The sequence below is a fragment of the Xenopus laevis genome, chromosome 4L, assembly GCF_017654675.1.
Source record: "Xenopus laevis strain J_2021 chromosome 4L, Xenopus_laevis_v10.1, whole genome shotgun sequence".
Lineage (NCBI taxonomy): Eukaryota > Metazoa > Chordata > Amphibia > Anura > Pipidae > Xenopus > Xenopus laevis.
The window spans coordinates 133,987,101-134,008,852 of NC_054377.1; the positions used below are offsets into that span (position 1 = coordinate 133,987,101).

Genomic DNA, 21,752 nt, shown 5'->3' on the forward strand with positions numbered 1-21,752 from the left:
ACCTAACGTTTGCTCCTTCCGGGCACGAGAAAGGGATGAAGGATCTATGTGCACAGACGGAACAGAGCGAAAAAGGCCGCCACACTCTAGTACAGGCCTAGAAATCTATACTGCGATCCCTCCAATCAATCAAGCCCCATCAAGGCAAAATATTGAAGTCAAGAACCACCACCAACCCTCCCACCAACCATAATACATGGTCCCTATTTGGGAGACCTTTCCAAACTTGCATGAAGTTCTGATCACACAAACAATCGTCACACCTCACTACTCTAAAGACAGACTCCCAACTGGGAAGAAATGAAAGCACCTTTATATACATACACTAATTACATTTGCATTGCAAAATATAAATACAAAAAATCATTGAGGAGTTCCATAACCTTAAGTTGCAGACACACTTTAGAACTTCCAAATCTGCCAAACTATAATTAAGTACCTTTAAAAATGAATATGGCTAGAAATGCCATATTTTAGATTTTAGATCCCTTGTCACAGGAGCTCTCCATCTAGGAGAATATCAGTCATTCAAAAGATTTTCCACTAATATCTAGCTCTAGCGTCTTGCATGGGTCGGGCACCCGCGGAATACCCGCAAAGTGGTGGGGTTTCAGCAAAAAGTTCCTGAATCCCTATCCATGTGGGCAGTCTCCCACCACCCTCCCCTGTAGATGTGGTAGTTTCTCTCTATTTTTGTGCGGATTTGGTGCCGAGTGATGTCACGTCCGGTCCTAAGTGGTGTAGCTTCTGGTTTCACGCATCGCCAGGTCAGATGGTAAGTTGGCCTACTGCAGGTTGGGTAGCGGATCAGTGGGGGAAAATGGTGGGTTGTGGGACCCGAGTAGCGGGTATAGCTATAAGAAAATGGACCTGCGCAGGGTTCTATATAGCACCCCAAATTTCTCCCAACTTTACTCTGAGGCTGAGCCCCCAAATTCTCCACCATGCTCCCAGGGGGCAGCTCCACAGATTGGAAACAATTGCTTTAAATTAATCCATAGCAATTTACAAAAGGATTTGGAAAGGTTGAAATCAAAGGCCTTGGGCCATTTTTCAGCCTTAAAGGACCACTACATAAGGTATGGCTACCACTAATGCCATTTGTAGAGAAATAGATAAGATATAACACAAGATAAGTGGCCACCCTGCAGAAATAGTAGGAAGACCACCCAGGAAAGGTCTGTAGAACATTTATAAAAAGCACAGACTCTTGCATATATTTACCCTTTACATTAAATAGATAAGAAATAGAATAATAGAAGTAGGGTTTATCTTCAACTTATATTAAAAACCGGATGATAAACAGGTAATTCAATCAGTAACAGATCCCCAAGGAATGTGATTGTAATGGAAATGCTGCAAGTCTCAGTGACGACAGTTGGCAATGCTTCAAATAACCTGAAAGACCACAATTATCCATTAAAATCAATCATTTTCTTCTTATGGTTATTATGGGCTATAGATAACGTGCAGCATTATACTGTATATTGTAGGTGGTGAGAAAGTGTCCCCCAGGAGATTCCTTCCCCCATTCCTCTGTTGGTTTAAAAAGGAAAACATTTTTAATAAATTAGGAATGCACCGAATCCACTATTTGGGATTTGGACAAATCCCAGAATCCTTTGTGAAAGATTCTGTCGAATGCCAAACCGAATCCTAATTGGCAGGAAAGGAAAAAGTGGAAAAACATTTTTTACTTCCTTGTTTTGTGATGAAAAGACACATGATTTCCCTTCCCAACCTTAATTTACATATGCAAATTAGGATTCGGATTTGGTTCATCAAGCACAAGGATTAAGATGAATTCGAATCCTGCTGAAAAAGGCTAAATCCCGAACTGAATCCTGGATTCGGTGCATTCCTATAATAAATAAGTATATTGAAGTGAAAAGATAAAAACAAAACATAATAATCACTTAGGCCGGGCCAAAGGCAGCAAATGAGTAAAGAGATATTATAGGAGGGCAGAAATGGGTCAACATGAAGTATCAACGGACTGTTATTTGTAAAGCGCCTGCATTAGAGCAAAAAGCCAGAGAACATTCCCTTCCCGAGCACAGATTATACCGTCTGCTTAACTCCCAAGTGGATTTTTATCCTTTAGTCAAGACATCTTGAAGTGAAAACTACTTCTTATTCACCTGGCGAACAACACAGAACCAACTTCATTAGCATGACAATTGCAAGACGCAGCAGAAAAGCAATAGGATGACCATTGTGAGCGCATTTCGCATAGAAACCTCTTTGACAGGCTCCCTTAGCAACAGCCGGAACCCTAGCGCAGCACACTGGGAAGTCAAAGGTCGGCCTGTCTGATTAGCAATCCTGTGTCAGGAAAACATCAGACATTCTGGGCAACACACCAAAGGTCTTCATACAGTCAATCTGGTAGATGCCTCGGTGTGCCTGATCTTGGGCAGGGTAGATAAAGGACAGTATATAGGAAAGCAGGCACCATAATGGGCTGCCGTATAATTATTTCTATATTTTTTCCTACAAAATACTTTGCGCCCGAACGTTAACGTCTTTATGATAAACTGTATTAGAAGATAACAAAAATATGTCGATTTTGTTTATTGAAACCAATGGGAAATATGGCAGCTTATACGAAGAATTAGAGAGGTAAAATGTGAGTAGGAATGCCTTATTCAGGCAATAAGCTATGCCTTCCATTTAAGGAGACAACGTTTGACCCGCCATATATCGTCAAACTACAATTCTCAGCAGCACTCCAGCAACCAAATGCTGGCTCAGATGTAACCCCCATTACAGCACAACCCTGGGCTTCACATATACAGGACATTTTGTGCTTACCTGCTTTTCTGTCATAGCGTAGATATACTGCCGGTCGGGGCTCAGTACCAAGTCCCTCAGGATAGCATTGCCCTCATGGACCACTACATTCTCGTACTGTTGCACCAAGTGAGAGGAGGAGGCAGACAGGTCCACCAGGATCTGCAAGGGAAAAAGTCAGAATGAGAACAGGCGATTTACTGAGGCAATACATGATATAAACATTATAGCTTTTCTATGGAGCCTCCTACAAATGTATGGTCTTCCAAAATATCTATCATGGCACTGCAGGTGACAACAGATAAGGGAGAGGAACTTGACAGGTTCAGTCAAATGATCAAAAGAGGCTTTAGGGCAATGTCCGATGGGGAGATTTTGCTGCTGGCAATAAATTGGCACTACTGTGGGCACCAAATCTCCTGAAGATGCTTCTCCGCATCACTGCTGGTAAAACCTATGCATCTTTGTTTTTCCGAAGCCACCCAAAGTTGCCTCGCAAGGCAATTTCTCAGCGTGTAGTTTTTATCCACAGCAATTGCCAATGGAGAAGGATTTTCTCAAAATTGGCCACCAACAGTAGCGCCAATATATCATGGGCAACAAAATCTCCCCGTTGGACAATGACTTTATAGTTTAAAACTCCATCTTCCCAGCAGTCCCATGACAAAGGCTCCTGAGAGTCAGACCTTGGCAGCAAGTGGAGGAAGACAGGTTGGATATTATTATTACTACTACCAGTTATCTATACATGGCCAACACATTCTGCAGCACTGATTTTATACTTTTTTTCCACACCAGCAACTGCCCCAGTGGAGCTTACAATCTAAGGTCCCTATCTCATTCACACACACACTCTGGTCAATATTATTAGGAGCCAATGAGTACCCAGAAGAAACCAACTCAGAAATGGGGTGGTTTAAATTAGTACCGACATTAAAAATCGACCTTCTTAGATATAAAGATCTACGGAGAAGAGATATTTATATTGCTGGTGTACCCCCATCCCCATTTAGCAATAACCCCCCAAGTTGAAAAGGTGCAGTAGCCTATTTCTTATTAATACAGCGCAGGCCCCTTTGGTGCTCAGTGGGTTCAGCAGAATAAAGGGAACAAGGGACCAAAGCAGGTTGACATTAATGAAGTGGGTACCAGAGACATAGTATGAGCAGAGAGACTAAGTCAGCATGAACAGAGCATGGTGATTAAACATCCTAAAGAGAAAACAAATATTAACACTGCACTGCGAAGTCCCCAATTGATACCGAGCAGCCAGAGTAATCAGCCCCCGTACGGCGTGTCAGACTGACATTGCGCTCTTGAATCCGCTAGAGGATGGGCAAGGTTGCTAAGGCAACCACGGAGACAAGGAACATGTAGTAAAGGGTGGGCACGTGGTCTGCACCAAGAGCTGGCTAACATGCGAGAGAAGATATGAAAAATCCAGCTAAGTACATGAGACGACAGATTGTGGGAGAAACTAACACACAAATCCATGAAAATGCTGTCATTGTGCAGAAAAAGAGTTGGACATAAGAGACAGTGAGAGAGAACAGAATATACCCCTGACAGGTTACACCACCTTACCCAATCACTGCCTTTGAAAGAACCTACTTCCTATATAAAAACAGCAATACGAAAAGGTGCCAAGCGAGAATATAATAAAGCATCAGTGCCATGGAGCCTGGCATTATTACAGTGTATAACACATTCAGATGTGCTGTGTCGATCATAAGGCAAAGGGTTTGTTTACAGTGTATATGACTTTGCAGCCTTTATTCATTATGTTAGTGACTCATTGTCTGGCAGCTTCATTGTATAAACTCACTTTTAAATTACCCAGATTCGAAAAAGCGTTAACGAAGAAGATAATTGATGAGAAAAAGCACTTTAAATAAGGTGCACCTCATATCCGGGTGTGTGACCCATTGAGATGGGTGAGAGGATGGAAAGGTCCCTGATGAATAGACATATTAAAGGAGACGGAAAGTAATTCTATCAGATAAGTATTTACTTATCTGACACTCAGGGCCGGTGCTCCTATCAGGCGAGCACCACAAAGCGATCCTCTTCCTGCTTTTTCGTTCTTCAAATTTCACAGGGCAGACGTATGTGCAGTAGAACGAAATAACCGGTTTTCCGTTAAACTTCAGCTTTTCACTCTACTGCGCATGTGCACCCGCAAGAAGAAGCAGGAAGAGGATCATTCCATGGAACTCACTTCAAGGACCCCGGGTCGGTGCAATTTTCTGCTGATAGGAGCATCGGCCCGGGGTTTCAAGTAAGTAAATACCATCATTTGTGGCACTTTTGGCACCCCCAAGTGGAAAATTACTTTGCTTCTCCTTTAAACAATGTTATGGGTTTTTGTTTGCGTCCAAGGGGCTTCTGTGAGGCTGTCCTACCCGAAAACCAACTATGAAACATTGTCTAATCCCCTCTTCAGATGAATTCTACTTTAATGAAGTCTTTCTCTGGCCAGCACCAGCAGGCCTGGGCACAATACAGTAGGAGTTGGCCCATGAGGCCGCTTAACAGTGAGCTCTTTACCAACTTGCACAAAAGAGGTTAATTCAGCCCTTGATGCTGGGGAAGCTTTGATGAACTGTCACTTTAGAAGGTGGAACACAGGGGGGACCTCAGGGGCCAAGAGTCTCCCCCTGCTCAAAATCTTCTCTTGCACTGTTGCCCAGGGTGCGCTGGAAAGCATTCTAGAGCAGGGAGCAGAGACTCCCCTGGGTGTGCTCATTAGGATGGAAATATATGCCAACACACAACAAATCACAGGCCTCGTTTAATTAGAGCCACGGCTTTGATTCCCCGCCAGCACTCCGATAACATCATCTGACGAATATTCTTAGGCAGCTTTACTAAACAAAGGTACTTAATGAAAGAAAATTCCCATAGCGAAGTTAAGGAAACACAGATATTGCGACATGCCCAAGGTCCACATACAACAATGGTCATATCCCTTAAACAAAAGGTGATTTAGACTTACAAAAATAATGAACGAGCATCACAGAACTAAAAGTACAGTACTATATAGTTCAACTGACTCATTGTCTCTAATAACACCCATGCCCCTTAATTCACATATCTAATCTTTCCAGGTGCAGCAGAAGGTAGGGTAAAATCCATATCCAACATCAGTCCCCCTTCTGCTGTACCCATGACTATGAATCCTGTTATAGGGAAGGTCAAATAAATACCAAACATTGTATGATTCATGGGACAAAGGCAAAAAAACACTGCTTAGGGAGTCCTGGGCTAAATGCTCAAGGATAGATTCATCAGGAGTCAAGAAGTCTCCTCTAGCTTGTTCTCAACCAAAAAGAAGAGATGAAAAAAAATATTTTCTTTGAGTTTCCTTGTCTAAACATCTTAGAAGCTCAAAGGTGAGGACCAATACTCTGTCAAATATTTCAATACTGGAAGAATTTGAGGAGCAGACTTACTCCAGAAGCCTATGGAAACCTTGGTCAACATTTTCTCTTGTTTTTTTGTCAACAAAACGGGCATGAAAAATAGCAAGTGTGCAAATATTTTAAGGTGGCCATACACGGGCCGATAAAAGCTGCTGACAGACCAAGTCGGCAACTTATTGCCCCGTGTATGTAGCCCCCCGACGGGTTTTCCCCGATCGAGATCTGGCCGAAAGTCGGCCAGATCTCGATCGGATGGGACTAAAAATCCCGTCGGATCGCGGCCACATCTGTTTGTTGATGCGGTCTCGCGATCCGACTGCCCATAAAGCCACCGTTAGGACCCTCCTCAAGGTGGGCATATCGGGGAGAGATCCGCTAGTTTGGCAACATCGTCAAACGAGTGGATCTCTCCGTGTATGGCCACCTTTAGAAATAGGAAAATGGTCCTCAAGATAGCTTGTGAGATCAAGTGAAAGAAAGCTAGAATTTATACTGCTGAAAAAAAATACAGGAAGTAGTGACTTCCTTGCCTCAGCTCTCTGTGACCTTGGGTGAGTATCAATCAACCTGAGCCTCAGACCTCAAAGTTAGACCGCAATCTTTAAAGATCAGAGATGGTGTTTAACGCCATCGTTTACATCAACACTGCATATAATTAGTAACGTTATGTAGAGATAAATATGATACAATCTATGGCGGCACGCTGTCGTGTTAGTAACACACTTGGCTTAGGTCTCTAACAATTAACCTGAAAGCGGCAAATCAATGACTAATCATATTATAATAAGTCTTCCTGGCGTTCCAGCTATCCAGATGAAGTGAAGTCAAGGGAATGTGATGCTGTTGGCCCAGTGATACAATGTGGTGAAAGCCTAGTCTGCAAATGAATAGTCATTAAGGGATGCGAGGAACCATATCTAACGCATCTTATAACTTCAGTGTGATTGCACAATCAAATCAATTGACATTATTTAAGCAATATATTTCTCCATTCACAATACCCTTTAAATAAGCAGGGCAGAGCTTACTGTGTGCACAGAACGTTCCTGTATTGTCCTTGTGTGCATGAATAGAAGTAAAACCTGGTATACTTACTAGAGGCAATCACTAGAGACAACAAAGGAACAGCACTTCCTAGTGGTTTTAAAATCACAGTCTACATGGCGAGGGATGAGATTGAGGCAAGAAAAATGGTTTCCTGCGTATCCAAGTTAAAGCAAATGTTTTCTGCACAAGAAACTTGGCCTTGATACTTTATTAAAGGAAAAAGAACCATTAAACCTTTTCAGAAATAAGGTGAACCATTAGAAACATCTGCAGCCTCCTTGGCACAGTCAAGAAATAACAGCACAATTCAAACGGAAAAAAAAAAATGTTTTTAATCTATTCTTTCCTGTATAAATGGTTTGGTATGCAAATTTATACACACTGATTAAAACAATATATATACTGTAAAGCTAGAGAAACATGAAACCAACAGCACCTGCCCATTATTCCATTCCTTGTGTGAAACTGTCATAAGACAAAAAGTAGGTCATTTCCTTTGTTACACGCAGAACTTATCTTTCTATCTCTCACACAAGCATTTCTGAATTCCCCACAACCTGGGGCACAGCCATATCCTGTGACAAGTCTCACCCTAACTCTGCCACACTCGGGTGCAGAATGGTGGAGTCATCATGCTGAAGGGCTGCATTTTATTAGTAAGTAATGGGCCCCTGTTACTAAAGAAGGAAAACTGCCTTTTAAGAAGTCTCCAATCAGGAAGACATGGAAACACAAGAAACATGGGAAGTTGGGGATACATCTTCACCCTGTCCAATGAAACAAAGCAGCCAATCAGAATGTAGCTTTTACTGGTCTAGAGCAGATGCAATGATGAAAGTAAATATATGATGGGCTGCTACGGCTGATGTTGGCCTAAGCTTGCTTGAGAAGGCCTGTGACCCTGTGAAGATCTACTATCAGGTCATGACATACCTTTGGGACAACCCGCAATGCAATCGAGCAGGCACTTAAGGACCAATCCTTCACACAGACGTGTAAAAAAAATATGTAGTTTATTCAGTGCTTATGGCAGAGCCTTAGGCGGTTCCTATCTCAACAGAAACTCAACCAAAGGCTATGATTAATTGTCTGTGGAGATACAAAACGCGTAAGGCTCTGCCATAAGCACCGAATAACCAACATATTTCTTTTACACGTCTGTGTGGAGGATTGGTCCTTGAGTGCCTGCTTGATTGCATTATGGTTTCGATCCGCTCCTTTAGCTGAAGGTTCAGGGCAGTGCACCTGAAACTCCTCCCAAAATTGGTGGGTTAGCCTTTGTGTCCATTGTTTCCCTTGGTATAATACCTTTGGGACATCCTGGATCACTTCCCTTGGAAGAACCGCAGGTCTCCTGAAATCTGATAATAGTTCGCAAAACTATTGGGTGCACAACAATCTGATGCAATACCCAACGAGGAGTAGAAAGGCACTGATCTCCAACCAGTTGCTCACCAACCCATTGGATGTTGCTCTCAGTGGCCTAAAAGCAGGTGCTTATTTTTGAATTCCAGGCTCGGAGGCAAGTTTTGGTTGCATAAAAAACAGGTGTACTGCCAAACAGAGTCTCCTGTAAGTCCCAATAGGGGCTACAATCACAGCCCTTATTTGGTATCTCCAGAGACTTTCTTCATGCTTGTTTTGTTCCCAAACTCATTTTACATTCGAATGTGGCTCATGAGTAAAAAAAGTTTGGGTACCCCTGCCCTAAGGTGATGCAAGGGCAGGGGCAACATTTGCTATGGACTTTTTTGTCCAATTCCAAAAGCCCAGAATTCCTAATAATACATAAAACTCTTCAGTGGATCCTCCTGCTCCTCTCCCCCCTCTTCCTCCCTCCAAGAGAGACATATTTGTTTGTGCTCCTAATTACAGTCACCATCAGCACAGCTGATAGCAGAATAAAATGTGTCTATTAAAATATTCCTTTTCGGTTGTTACTTGTAAGCTCAAATTTCTAGGGTAATTGTATAATTGAGCTAGAACGGCAAATGAGAAGAAATGCTCTGAAAAAAATAGGACAAAAGACAGAAAAACAGATGAAGAAAAAAACTTCAGCAAAAGCCGTTGGCTAGAACTGTCAAATTACATATTTTAATGATAGGAAATAAAGACTTTTCTAATGGGTCTAAGTGAGCTAAAGACTAAAGCACCAGTCACAGCAGAAGGTATCAAAGGAGTAGAGGGGTATTGTGGTGTAAATAGGGGTCGGGACGGTGATAATCTGCAGACAAAGGAGCACCACCGGGCTGTTTATGGCGCTTGGCACAAACCTACAGCATGGAACGGAGGGGTTTAAGGCAGAGCTATCCAACTGGAAACAAGAGAGGCGCTCTGGAGATTTCGGTGGTCCTTACACAGAGTCTTCAGACCTCCCTTATTAAACCAATTTCACACGAGAAACTGTCCATGACTTTTCAGGAGACGCCTTTTCAGAGCTGTCCATTATAGTGGCAGCTCCTTGTGCAGAACACGCATTGCCTGTAGGACAGCTTAACCTACGGCCTCTCAGTATTTGGAGCAGTCAGCAGGTTCTGGGAGTTTTACCACAGAGAAGGGGCCACAGGTTGGGCAACATCAGATGGATAAATGTATTGAAAGTTTAAAGGTGTCCACCAGGTCTATTAACGCATACCAGCCAGTTCCTATATAACATTCATCAGCCACCTGCATGAAAGTGGACTCAGTGGGTAACACTCCTGCCTTGCCGCACTGGGGTCCAGAGTTCAATCTCAGTCAGGCCACTACCTGTAAAGAGTTTGTATGTTCTCCCCTTGTCAGAATGGGTTTCCTCCAGTTACTCGTTTCCTCCCACACTCCAAAAACACACAGGCAGGTTAACCGTTTCTTGACTTAATTGACCATATTGTGTGTGAATGTGGTAGGGACTTTAGACTGTAAGCTCCTATGGGGCATGTACTGATGTGTGTAATCTCAGTAAAGCACTGTGGAAATGTGCGGGGGCTGATTGCTAAACCACAGCAAAAAACTGTTAATACACACTACTATACCTGCTATCCCACAGTCACACTCCCTTCCCAGAGACTATTATCCACTGTTACTATAGGCACCATCTCTCCCTACTATACCTGCTATCCCACAGTCACACTCCCTTCCCAGAGACTATTATCCACTGTTACTATAGGCACCATCTTTCCCTACTATACCTACTATCCCACAGTCACACTCCCTTCCCAGAGACTATTATCCCACTGTTACTATAGGCACCATCTCTCCCTACTATACCTGCTATCCCACAGTCACACTCCCTTCCCAGAGACTATTATCCCACTGTTACTATAGGCACCATCTCTCCCTACTATACCTGCTATCCCACAGTCACACTCCCTTCCCAGAGACTATTATCCCACTGTTACTATAGACACCATCTCTCCCTACTATACCTGCTATCCCACAGTCACACTCCCTTCCCAGAGACTATTATCCACTGTTACTATAGACACCATCTCTCCCTACTATACCTGCTATCCCACAGTCACACTCCCTTCCCAGAGACTATTATCCACTGTTACTATAGGCACCATCTCTCCCTACTATACCTGCTATCCCGCAGTCACACTCCCTTCCCAGAGACTATTATCCACTGTTACTATAGGCACCATCTCTCCCTACTATACCTGCTATCCCACAGTCACACTCCCTTCCCAGAGACTATTATCCCACTGTTACTATAGGCACAATCACTCTCTACTATACCTGCTATCCCACAGCCACAGTCTCTTCCCAGAGACTATTATCCACTGATACTATAGGCACCATCTCTCCCTACTATACCTGCTATCCCACAGTCACAGTCTCTTCCCATAGGCTGCTATTAGGTTATAATATTAACTTGCTACAGATAGGCCTTTGCCCCCGGCTGCATTACCTGTTGAGTTTCAATATGAAAGCAGGACCCTGCTAGACTGGAATTCATTCAGCTCCCCTTGCACCTAAAGGTCCCGACTCTATTCTCTCAGCGGCACAATGTCCATGTGCTCCCCAGTCCCCAGTATTGCTACACAGCATGGTTCAGGTTTGCCAGCCCCATCACAGTTGGCATGTACAGTAATAATTCATTGTTTATTCGTTTTTGGATGCGTTGCAAACTCTTTAATTATACCTATTTAATTATGATTAGTGAAATGAAAGGGATTAATTGCAGTTATTATGAATGAGTATCCAAAGAAATGGGAAGAAATATGGCTCAAGGATGTGTAGGAGAGGAGTATGATTCTACAGGAACCACATAGTTGTGCAGGAGCATCTTAAATAGCAACTAGGCTGCGGGTAAACTGTGCTGTGCATTGCCCTTTTATTTATAATGCAGCTTTCCAGTTATTACTGAACTACAACTCCCAGATCCTCATTTGCCTTGCTGCATATACTGTATTATTCGGTTGTTTTTCTTTTCCCCTGGCACATCTTGCCTTTCTATACACAATATTTCCCAGCTACTAAATAGCATTTAAACTGTGACTGAGTGGGGTCACTGACCCTGGCCAGGGCCGGATTTACATAGCAGGCGCCCCTAGGCCCACTGCTGTTCATCGCCCCTGTACCCTCCCCTTTATTTGTGCAAATTTTCATAATCTGGAATGGAGCAATGGGGATTCTCGCACTGGAAATTAAAAAAATTATTGTACCCAGTGTTTTTGAACCAATGTGGGTGTGGTTGGGCAGCATGCCGTCCCCCTAAAATCCTGCCACCCTAGGCCCGGGCCTAGGTGGCCTTACCACAAATCCGGGCCTGACCCCGGCAGCCAAGGACTATTGAGTGGCTACAATTTTATTGTTACTGTTAGCATTTCATTACTGTGCTTTCTGTTCAGGGCCCTCTCCTATTCATCTTCCAATCTCTCATTCAAACAACTGCCTGGTTGCTAGGATAAATTGCACCCTAGCAACAAAATAGCTGCGGAATAAAAAGCCAAATTATTAAAAAAAAAAAAAAAAAAAACCGAAACCATTTTTTAAATTGAAGTCCAATGGACAATTAACCAGAAGACGAAATTCAGGCGCACTGCCACAGTATAAAAACTGCAACACATTGACGGCAATAATACTACTACTAGCAGCCAGGCTGGAAATGTATGCATTTTTATATCGGAGGAGGCTATCCGTGCACGTTGGGTGCCTCGAACGCCGCTCCTTCTCCTCTCCCCTCCCTTAGCGTTTAACGAAACTCTGCGCTCTTATCTCTCCGCGGAGGTGATTAATTCCCCGTGACTGGCAGCAGCAACAGGAGCAGGCGTTCGGCGCGGCCACACTTCAAAGCCAGAGGCTTATCAGCCTCAAACACATGCGGCAACCTTTTCAGAGAAACCCTTCACCGTTCCACAGGCCGAGTGCGGCAAGAGAAAAGCGCAGGAGAAAGGGGCTTGTGTGTCTGCAGAACGGCTCTGTTCCACCTACCTGGTCCAGGATTTCTGTCCCCCCCTGTGTAATTCCCTCTCCCTTCACTGGACCCCTGCCCTACCACATCTCCCAGTGTAAAATCCTCTATTATAGACAATTATGGAGCGTAAAACTTATCCAGAAAGACTTGGGGAATCTTCAAATGTAGCTCGCAGGGAAGAAAGGCGAAGAAGGTGACTGACAGGGACCTTGGGCTGCTGGGTAAATACTTCTTACACACCCAAGGGGTTAGAGATAATCCAATGTAGAAAGGGTCAGAAAATAGAGCAAGAGAAGAAAGTGTTGGGTTTAAGAAAATGTCTTTGGTGATCTAGAATAAATATTTGGAAATCCATTATGTAGAAAGCATTGCCATTCCCCAGGGCCACCATCAGAAATGATAGGGCCCCAAACTAATTTACTGGTAGGGACCTGGTTATCAGCTATTTCCTATGTAATAAGATAAAATTTTCAACTTGGTGGTAACTAACCCACTATACAATTGTGTAACCAGTATATAATAAGTTTAGATGCGTTTATTTGAGCTTACTGCTGTGTACGGGGAGCCCGGGTGCACACGCCTCAGACCTTCAGCAAGAGGAGCAAACACCAGAAAACTTCAAAAGAGGCTGGGACAAGCCTGGACCCACAAAGTATTCAGATTGTGAAAGGGTTAATATTAAAAAGGCTTACATTTTATTTTCCATAATTAAGAACCAAGGCCTAATGCGTTTCGTGTCTACCAAGGACACTTAGTCATATGACTAAGTGGCCTTGGTAGACACGAAACGCGTCATATGACTAAATTTCATTCTGTTTCATGCCAATATGGATATATGAAGCCTTTTAGACATGGCGGCATGCCCTTATCCAGAAAATCAAGGTCCACAGCATTCCAGATAATAAGACCCAACACCCAATTTTCACAAGGGATTCCCAATCCCTGCAATATCCAGGATTCTCCATGATTATTTGGCTGTATATGCTGAGATAAAACAAAGGAAGGGTTGGAAAGATTATGGTTGGAAAGAAATCTACAAGGTGCGAGTTCAGGGTTCAATTCCACCTGGTGAAATATGAAGTTTGAATGTTGTGCCCGTGTTTTTCAGGCTTTCCACCAGCTGCTCTGATATCACCCCCACTACAAAGCCAGATTAATTAGAAGGGGCCTCTGTGAGTGTTCCATTTATTATTGTGGCTAAATTTATATATGTATTAAATAATAGATATTAAAAGGGGTTGTTCACCGTCCAACACACGTTTGAGTTTCGAGTCACTTTCCGAAGCTGTCCGACGAGGAAACTTCGGTCAACTTCTGAAAGCGAATCGCTCCCAGTGCCATCCTGCCGGCAGTTTACATTTTAACCTGGCGGGAAGGCATGGGAGGCAGTTCGGTGATATTAGTCGACCCGAAGAAGAGGAGATTCGTTCTCCTCGAATTTGCCTGTGTGCCCTGACCCTTACTTGTGGCGCTAACATACAGGTGGCTCTGCCCAGAATCAGCAGTTCCTCACTCAGACTGAACATCGCCCTGCACTGGTCAAACAATGAACAGCGGCACAATATTAGTTTGCGTTTTGTAACCAAGCCCCTCTGCCCTTCCTTTGTACCATTGATTTAATCAAGAACCAAGGCTATATATGTTCATGGTTTACAAAATCCATAATTAGTCGGGTTAATGTGCTTCTGTGATGCATAAAGGTAAATCTGGAGCTGGCTGTGAGGAATGCTGGTTGGGCCAGGCAGGAGAGGACAATATCAGAGTGGCAGATGCCCGGGTCACCCAGCCAGTTGTTGGGCAGCTGTTGAGCAAACATTTATCACAAGCCAAGGGACAGATGGAATGCCTCTCAGCAGCTGCTGTCATAAGGTCCAGTCAAAGGGCCATGGATTAAAGGGGACACCAAGAGGAGGGAGCACCTTTTCCACTGGGCTGATCTGATCTCCAGACAGAAGCGAGCTGGGATTCCTTCGCCTGCATTCCTAGGGCATCACATGCCAGACCCATGATCCAGCAATAAACCCTCGGCTGCAGCTAAACAAACAGCACAAACACAGGGGGCTTTGTTTTCCCTCCTTTAATGTTTATCTCTCCCCCCCCCACCATAAAAAAGGAAGATAGAGCTAATGCCTAAAGCCATTACTCACTGCTGCTCATTCCCAGCATAGGAATTACAAATAAACACATTCTACCCTTAAGGGGAACTGGAGCCTTTCTTTTAGGAGTACCAACACTTTGACAGAGTACAATAACATCAAAAAATGAGGTTTTAGGCTTAGTCCACAACAGGCGATTCGGGGGGGTTTAGCGACTGGCGACTAATCACCTCTTCTTTGAGGCGACTAATCTCCCTGATCCACTTCCTCTTCTCCTGCGCCGGCTGTAATGAGAGTCGCCTAAGTTATGACACACGTGGCGCTTCGTTTTCCGAAGTTGTTCAAAGTAAGCAACTTCGAAAAAAGAAGCACCGTGTGTGTCATAACATAGGCGACTCTCATTACAGCCGGCGCAGGAGAAAAAACACGTTTTTTTTGGTGTTACTGTTCCTTTAACCAAAATGCCAAAACCTGGTCTATTGGATGAAGGAAATGATTTATAATATACACCAATGATGTCTTGCAAGACACAGGTTCGGTTACCCTTTATCAGAGAATTAAAACTCTCATTTTTGGTATTTAGGCAGCGCTATGTATACGGTAGAGTCCTGCAGCGGTTCGGGTACCGGCAAAAGCCTGCGGTACCCTGTAGGTTGCAGGTAGTTGTTTCTGGGAGCAGGTATAGGCGTGGTTCGGCGGTTATCCGGGTCTTCTCAATAGCGAGTTTTATTCCTTTTTTCCTGATCACGGCTACTTCTAATGTTGTCAATTCCGGTGCGGGTCTATAAAAGGAACCCGGCAGTCGGGCGCGAGTGGAAGGAGGGCGGGTTCGGGTAAAACCCAACCCGCACATCACTAGTGATTTGCATGTCTCTGCCCAGGAAACCTTATGGAAAAATTAAAACTCTCATTTTTGGTATTTAGGCAGTGTTATGTGTAGAGCATGAGACACATGAGTTTTCAGAAGGCTTCACTTTGCTTGGGAAGGGCTTTTTGGCTGCTTTTAGCCCATCTCACCCTAAACAGGTTCTGTTTTCTATTTCTTTGTCAGAAAGGCAGCAAGAGAGGAAGGCGGCATCTTCCTCCTTAGGCAGAAGTGACTGGATTAAGATATAGAACCAGATGAATTAAGCCCAACGGAGTGAGATGCGGGCATCCCGATGAACTAGCGGCGGCTCCATTGTCACTACATAAATCCAGAGGGATCAGGCCGTCAGAGAGGCTTAGAGCAGTAACATATTGATTGGTACCGAGTATGAGCGGCAGAAGAGCTGAGACACTTCCACCAGTTTTCCATAGGGAAGAGCTGCATCCATACTGGGGGGTTCGACAGTGTCGCAAGATTAACAGCAACATATGGACTGACATATCAGAATTCTTGAGTTACCTCCAACCTAGGAACTGACATAGAGCATCACTTAGGACTGAACTTAGAGATAAGCAGGGGGCCATTATATATGGGAATAAAAACGTATGCAACTCATTACCTATGAACCAGCATCATGCCATCAGGCTCCACCTCATCCTTGCCATATAAACATGAACAATAAATCCTTGGTAGGGATATTATCTGTTTTTTGGTCCCCCTAGTGACAGGGATTCTGCGGATGCCAGAATCAATATCCAAATCAATATTTGGTGATATACAACAATTATCCATATGAAGCGTGTTACATCCACCACAAGATAATCACGAATGCAAACGTTAAAGATCAACACACTGATGCCACGTTCGCTTTAATCCCGTAATCCTCTGTAGTCCCGCTGCCTTTCCATGCCCTCACCGCCAGTGAATACATTAAGCAAATTAAACTACTGTCACACTGATTTTTACATCTTTTTACAAAAAAAAAAAAAAAAACACACACACAAGGTTCTGAAGCAGACTTAATTAGCAAACAAAAGCCTAATATAAACCTGCCCTCAGGCCACTCAGCGCTGGCAACTGGCATCAAAATCACAGAAGCACTTCGGGGAGCCCAGAAGTATTAGAGATCTGACTTTCCCATCTCGGCTGTGGATTAGGAACGAGGTTCAGGAGATCCTAGAACTAAACAGCTGTCGGGGAGAATGAAACCTCAGACCGAGCACCTAATCCTTTAGTGACACCCGTCTGTAATTATACCGTAAACACTTTCCCTAGAAGCGCCGACTACACGTTCCCGGGTTTCTGTAAGTGAATTAGTGGCAGAACGGTGAATCGGGCCAGGCAATTCTTACTCTACATCCTACAAGTAGGGTTGCCAACTTTTCTGGAAAAAAATACTGGCCTTCCTATATATTTATCTTTTTTCCCTATTAATAACAATGGGATCAACCATCATTTTTACCAGCCAGGCCGGTAAAATACTGGCCAGGTGGCAACCCTACCTACAAGTGATATGGCAAAGCTGGGCCTTGAAGTGCTCTTATTTAAAGTCTCTGTACATACTTTTTGCCTGTTGTTTTTGTTATTTTGGAGCTAAACAGGGAACCCAAAGCTACTCCATATGTAGTTCTTGCAAGTAAGATAGATTCCCAACACATAGATTAAACTTTTGCATAATGGAATTCTGCTGGTCTTTAAGCAAACGAGGCACAGCAAAGAGTTGGAGGGAGGGGTTTGTTTATACAGAGCTCATTAACTATAGTTAAACTAACTTGAAATTAATGAACACCAAATGATGCTCAATAATTATTTTATAATAACACAAAAAGGAATAAAATATGGATTTTTTTTTATATTAAAAGGTGTATATAGGTATGATGATGTTGGTTTGGGTGGTTGGACAAATGCCCAACAGGGGGGATAACAGCAAACCAGCATATCCATTATTTGCTGTGTGCCCTAGTCAAATATCCCTCCTATGGAGAACAGAAAAGTAGTGCCGCTGCCCAAAACAGGTATGGCCTTAAAAACGAACCTCTGTCGCATTTTCTTTGTAATAAAATGATGGAGTTAAAAGTCTCTGGGGGTTATTTATAAAGATTGCGCAGTGCATATTTAATTTGCAAATGGCTGTATTGCCCATGTATTTTCCTGAATGCAAAAATATCGCACTGTTGTGTCTGACAGTTTTTGTGAATTCGCATTGCGCACAAATTTTCTCAAATGAGACCAGTGTTTGCAGGTGTGCGCCCACTGGGGGTAATTTATAAAGTTCGCGCAGCGCATATTTATTCGCAAATGGTTGTATTGCCCATGCTTTTTTCTGAAAGCTAAAATATAGCACTGCTGTGGACATCTTTCCGTTTTTTTTTTGTGAATTCGCATTACGTATAAAATTTTTGCAAATGGCTCTCAAATGAGATGGGCGTGAATGCGCCGACTGCGCAAAGCTGTTTTGCGCGAAAATAGCGTTGGAAGTTACTTAAATATGCAATTTGCAAAACTGTTTTGCAAATATTTTCTCGGCCACCAAAGTTGTGGCGTAATCCAAATACAGATTGTGCACATAAATATCTGCAATTTGTGCCATATTTAAAAAGCTCTTATGGACATTGGCAGTGCAAAAAAAATAAATTCACATTTCTGTTTACTCATTCTTATCCAGCTTTATAAATATAACCATGCGCAGGGCAAATATATTCACTGTGCGAACCAATCTGCCCTGCGTGAAGTTTATAAATAAGCCCCACTGTGTGAAAATAGCGTTGACGGTAATTTAAATTCACAATTTGCCAATATTTTCTCCGCCACCAAAGTCGTGGTAACTCAAACGCAGAGTATTCGTATAAATTTTTGAAATTTGCGGTTTTCTAATTTAAAAAAGCTCATATGGACATTCACGGTGCCAAAAAAATATTCGCAATTCTGTTTGCACATTAAATACACTGCTCTTATACAGCTTTATAAATAGAACCATGCGCAGGGTAAATTTTTACACTGTGCAAATCATTCTGCAATGCACAAAGTTTATAAATGAGCCCCACTGAATTAAACTATGGAAGTATCCATTTAAGATTTCCTCCAACCAAGACAGCAGCTAAGGCAGCCCCTATAGATTTCAGCGGCAGGATCGGGAAGCGCTCTCTGTTTACTCGTGTAAAAGGCCTGTTTGCTCTGAGATTTGATCTCGTTTCATGCGACTGAGTTGATTACAGTGAAGAGACGCCAGAAAATCATCAGATCCATCAACGGCGGCACTCTGAGCCCGGCTAGGCCTAGCGAGGGTTATTTATCCAAAGTCTAATATCTTCAAGCCAGACGTAATGAGCCACTTTAGGCAATTGGGCCTGATGGACTGAACCTTTCCGTTACACAGCACGGATTCCCCAAGTTTTATAAAGGAGAAAGACTTAGGAGATGAGTATCTTCCATTTTCCCCTTCTCATGTGTTCCAGACACACGACAGCAGTGAGTTTTACCTGTAGATGTTGCTGAACTACCACTTCCAGAATGTCATACAATAGTCCAACTATAGTTGCACAAGAGCCAGGAGCAGAACTCCCCCATCAGGTGCTTATACCTCTCTCTCGTTGTTCCTCAACAAGCAGCAGTCCTGTTCCACTTTATGGCGGAGATTCTACCTAGAGAACTTCTGCATACTTCCCAACATTTTTGAAATAGAAAGAGGGATGAAAAGATTTGCCGAAAGTGTTTTGACCAGGCCCATTTTTGTGGCCACACCCCTTATTACCATGTTCATTTTACAAAATTTGGAAGGTTATGAAAGTCTAAACACATTTCTGTGGTTTTATTTGTTATTTCAGTTTTGCTAATGAAAGTGGATTGCCCTTTAAACTGCAAGTTTCCCCCCAAGAGACTTGCTTATCTTAAATTGCTACAATTACTTATTTGTTTATCTTAAATCATTACAAATGTATCCAAGTGCACCTGGTGGCTGTTCTGGGCTTTCTGCCAAAAGCCAATTAAAGGGATGGTTCACCTTCAAACAACTAGTTGTTTTCAGATAGATCACCAGAAACAACGACTTTATCCAATGACTTTTTATTTTCTATGTGTGACCGTTTTTCTAATATTGAAGTGTAAAGTGTCGTTTTTCATGTTCTGAAGCAGCTCTGGGAGGGGAGGGTCGCTGACCCTGTAAACTGTTCTAAATGGATACATTTAATTGATACATTTCTTATCTTTGTCCCTGCTGAGCAGAATCTCTGGGTTTCATTACAGGCAGCTGTTAGAATTGATACAATAGTTGTTAATATTCCCACAGATGCTGCTGAGAAATGGATCAACTAATGGAGCAAATTGTAACAGTTTAGAACCTGCGCCTGAATTACTGAGCTGCCAGACTCAAACACCAGAGACACGAACATTCAACTTTAAACTTAAAAATAAATAATGGAAAGTGATTGAAAAAAGTCTTTATTTCTGGGGAACAATCTAAAAACAACTGAATTTTGGAAGGTGAACAACCCCTTTAAGTAAGAAACTTTGTATCTTTTTCTGGCTGTTCGGTGCAGGAGATCAAAGAGAAAGTTGGAACATTTCAGTAACAAACTTGGGACTGCGGGTTGAGCTGTCAAAATCGGGACTGTCCCGCTCAAAAGGGACAGTTGGGAGATATGCATCTGTCACACTGGTCATAAAACCTATGTGTAAGCCATTGTTATCAATGCAGGGTTACAAAGTCTGTGGCACATGGGGTGCTTTAGAAGAACCCCCTATCTGCAATCTAAGGTCACATTTGCACATACTATGATCAATGTTATCCTCCGTAGATGTAGAAACTTGCTCACAAGAGCTCACAATCTAAAAATGATATCATACAATAAAATGAATAGTCAGCCGGTCATTAGTAATACCCAAATGGCCAATTTATTCTGAGGATAACCAAACCAACAATGCTGCCATATATTTAGGCTCAGCTGATAGGCCGCCTGGGGCAAATGAATGGAGGGCTGCTTGTGGTATGATTGAGCGATACCTGCACCCGTTACACATGAAGCACGTCTGTACTGTAATGGGCAACGCATCTCGCATACATCATTCCAATCATGCCAAGGGTAGAAAGCAACAAGATCAAGTAGTGCTGCATACGGAAACACTGCGCGGTTAATGAGTCTGGACTGATGCAAAGCCATGGAGCCGCACCAATCAAAGCTGCCATAGGACCTCCAGGTCGCAGCATGATAATCATCTATCATCGTCTCTTCAGAGGGAGAGTGGTGAGCAGCAAAACCTGGACTGGATCTCTTACATGGGGTTGAAGCTTTGTAATCTGCAGGTCTGCGCTTTAGCCCATCACTAAGGACTAGATGAGTCCGAAATGCGTTAGGTGATAATGAGTCTACTTGACCCTGTGTTAATAAAGTCAGATTTAGACACCCTAGGTGATATAGAAAGACATTCACACTGTACTTCAACTTTTATTATGTTATAGAAGGCCCTTTTATGATTTATTGTCCTTCCTATGCTTAAGATTGTAAGCTCTCAAGACAGGGACCTACTTCCTCTTATCTCTCCACACTTGTATTTGCATTCATATACTGATCCCTGCCCTTATAATTATTATTGTACTGTTGTAGTATATAGTGCTGCATACATGAATAGTATAACAGGTATGGGACCTGTTATCCAGAATGCTCAGGAACTGGGATTTTCCAGATAATGGATCTTTGCGCAATTTGGATTTTCATACTAGAAAATAATTTAAAACTTAAAAAAATCCCAATAGGCTGGTTTTGCTTCCAACAAGGACTAATTATATCTTAGTTGGGATCAAGTTCAAGGTACTCTTTTATTATTACAGAGAAAAAGGAAATCTTTTTTAAAAATTTGGATTATTTGGATAAAATGGAGTCTATAGGAGGTGGCCTTTCCGTAATTCGGATCTTTCTGGATGTGTTTCCGGATAACGGATCATATACCTGTATACATAAATATTTTCCAGACTACAACTGAAGAGGCTGTTTGTCTGGGTCACTGACCATAACCATAAAAAAAAAAACAGACTGTATGGCTTCACTTTTGCTATTTTTTATGATGTGCTGTCAAGACCTCTACTTTAATTTAAAAACTGCTCCCTGGTTATTGGGGTAATCAATTATGCAATA

The 21,752-nt window shown here is 42.8% G+C and overlaps 1 protein-coding gene across 4 annotated transcripts in view; it reads right to left on the bottom strand.

The window, feature by feature from the left end:
* Window positions 1-21,752, bottom strand: part of plxna1.L (plexin A1 L homeolog) — a 256,200-nt gene that overhangs the window by 111,407 nt on the left and 123,041 nt on the right. For all 4 annotated transcript variants that reach the window (XM_018256516.2, XM_018256518.2, XM_018256517.2 and 1 more), the window contains 1 exon segment: window positions 2,815-2,955. In XM_018256516.2, the coding sequence (XP_018112005.1) occupies window positions 2,815-2,955 (141 nt within the window).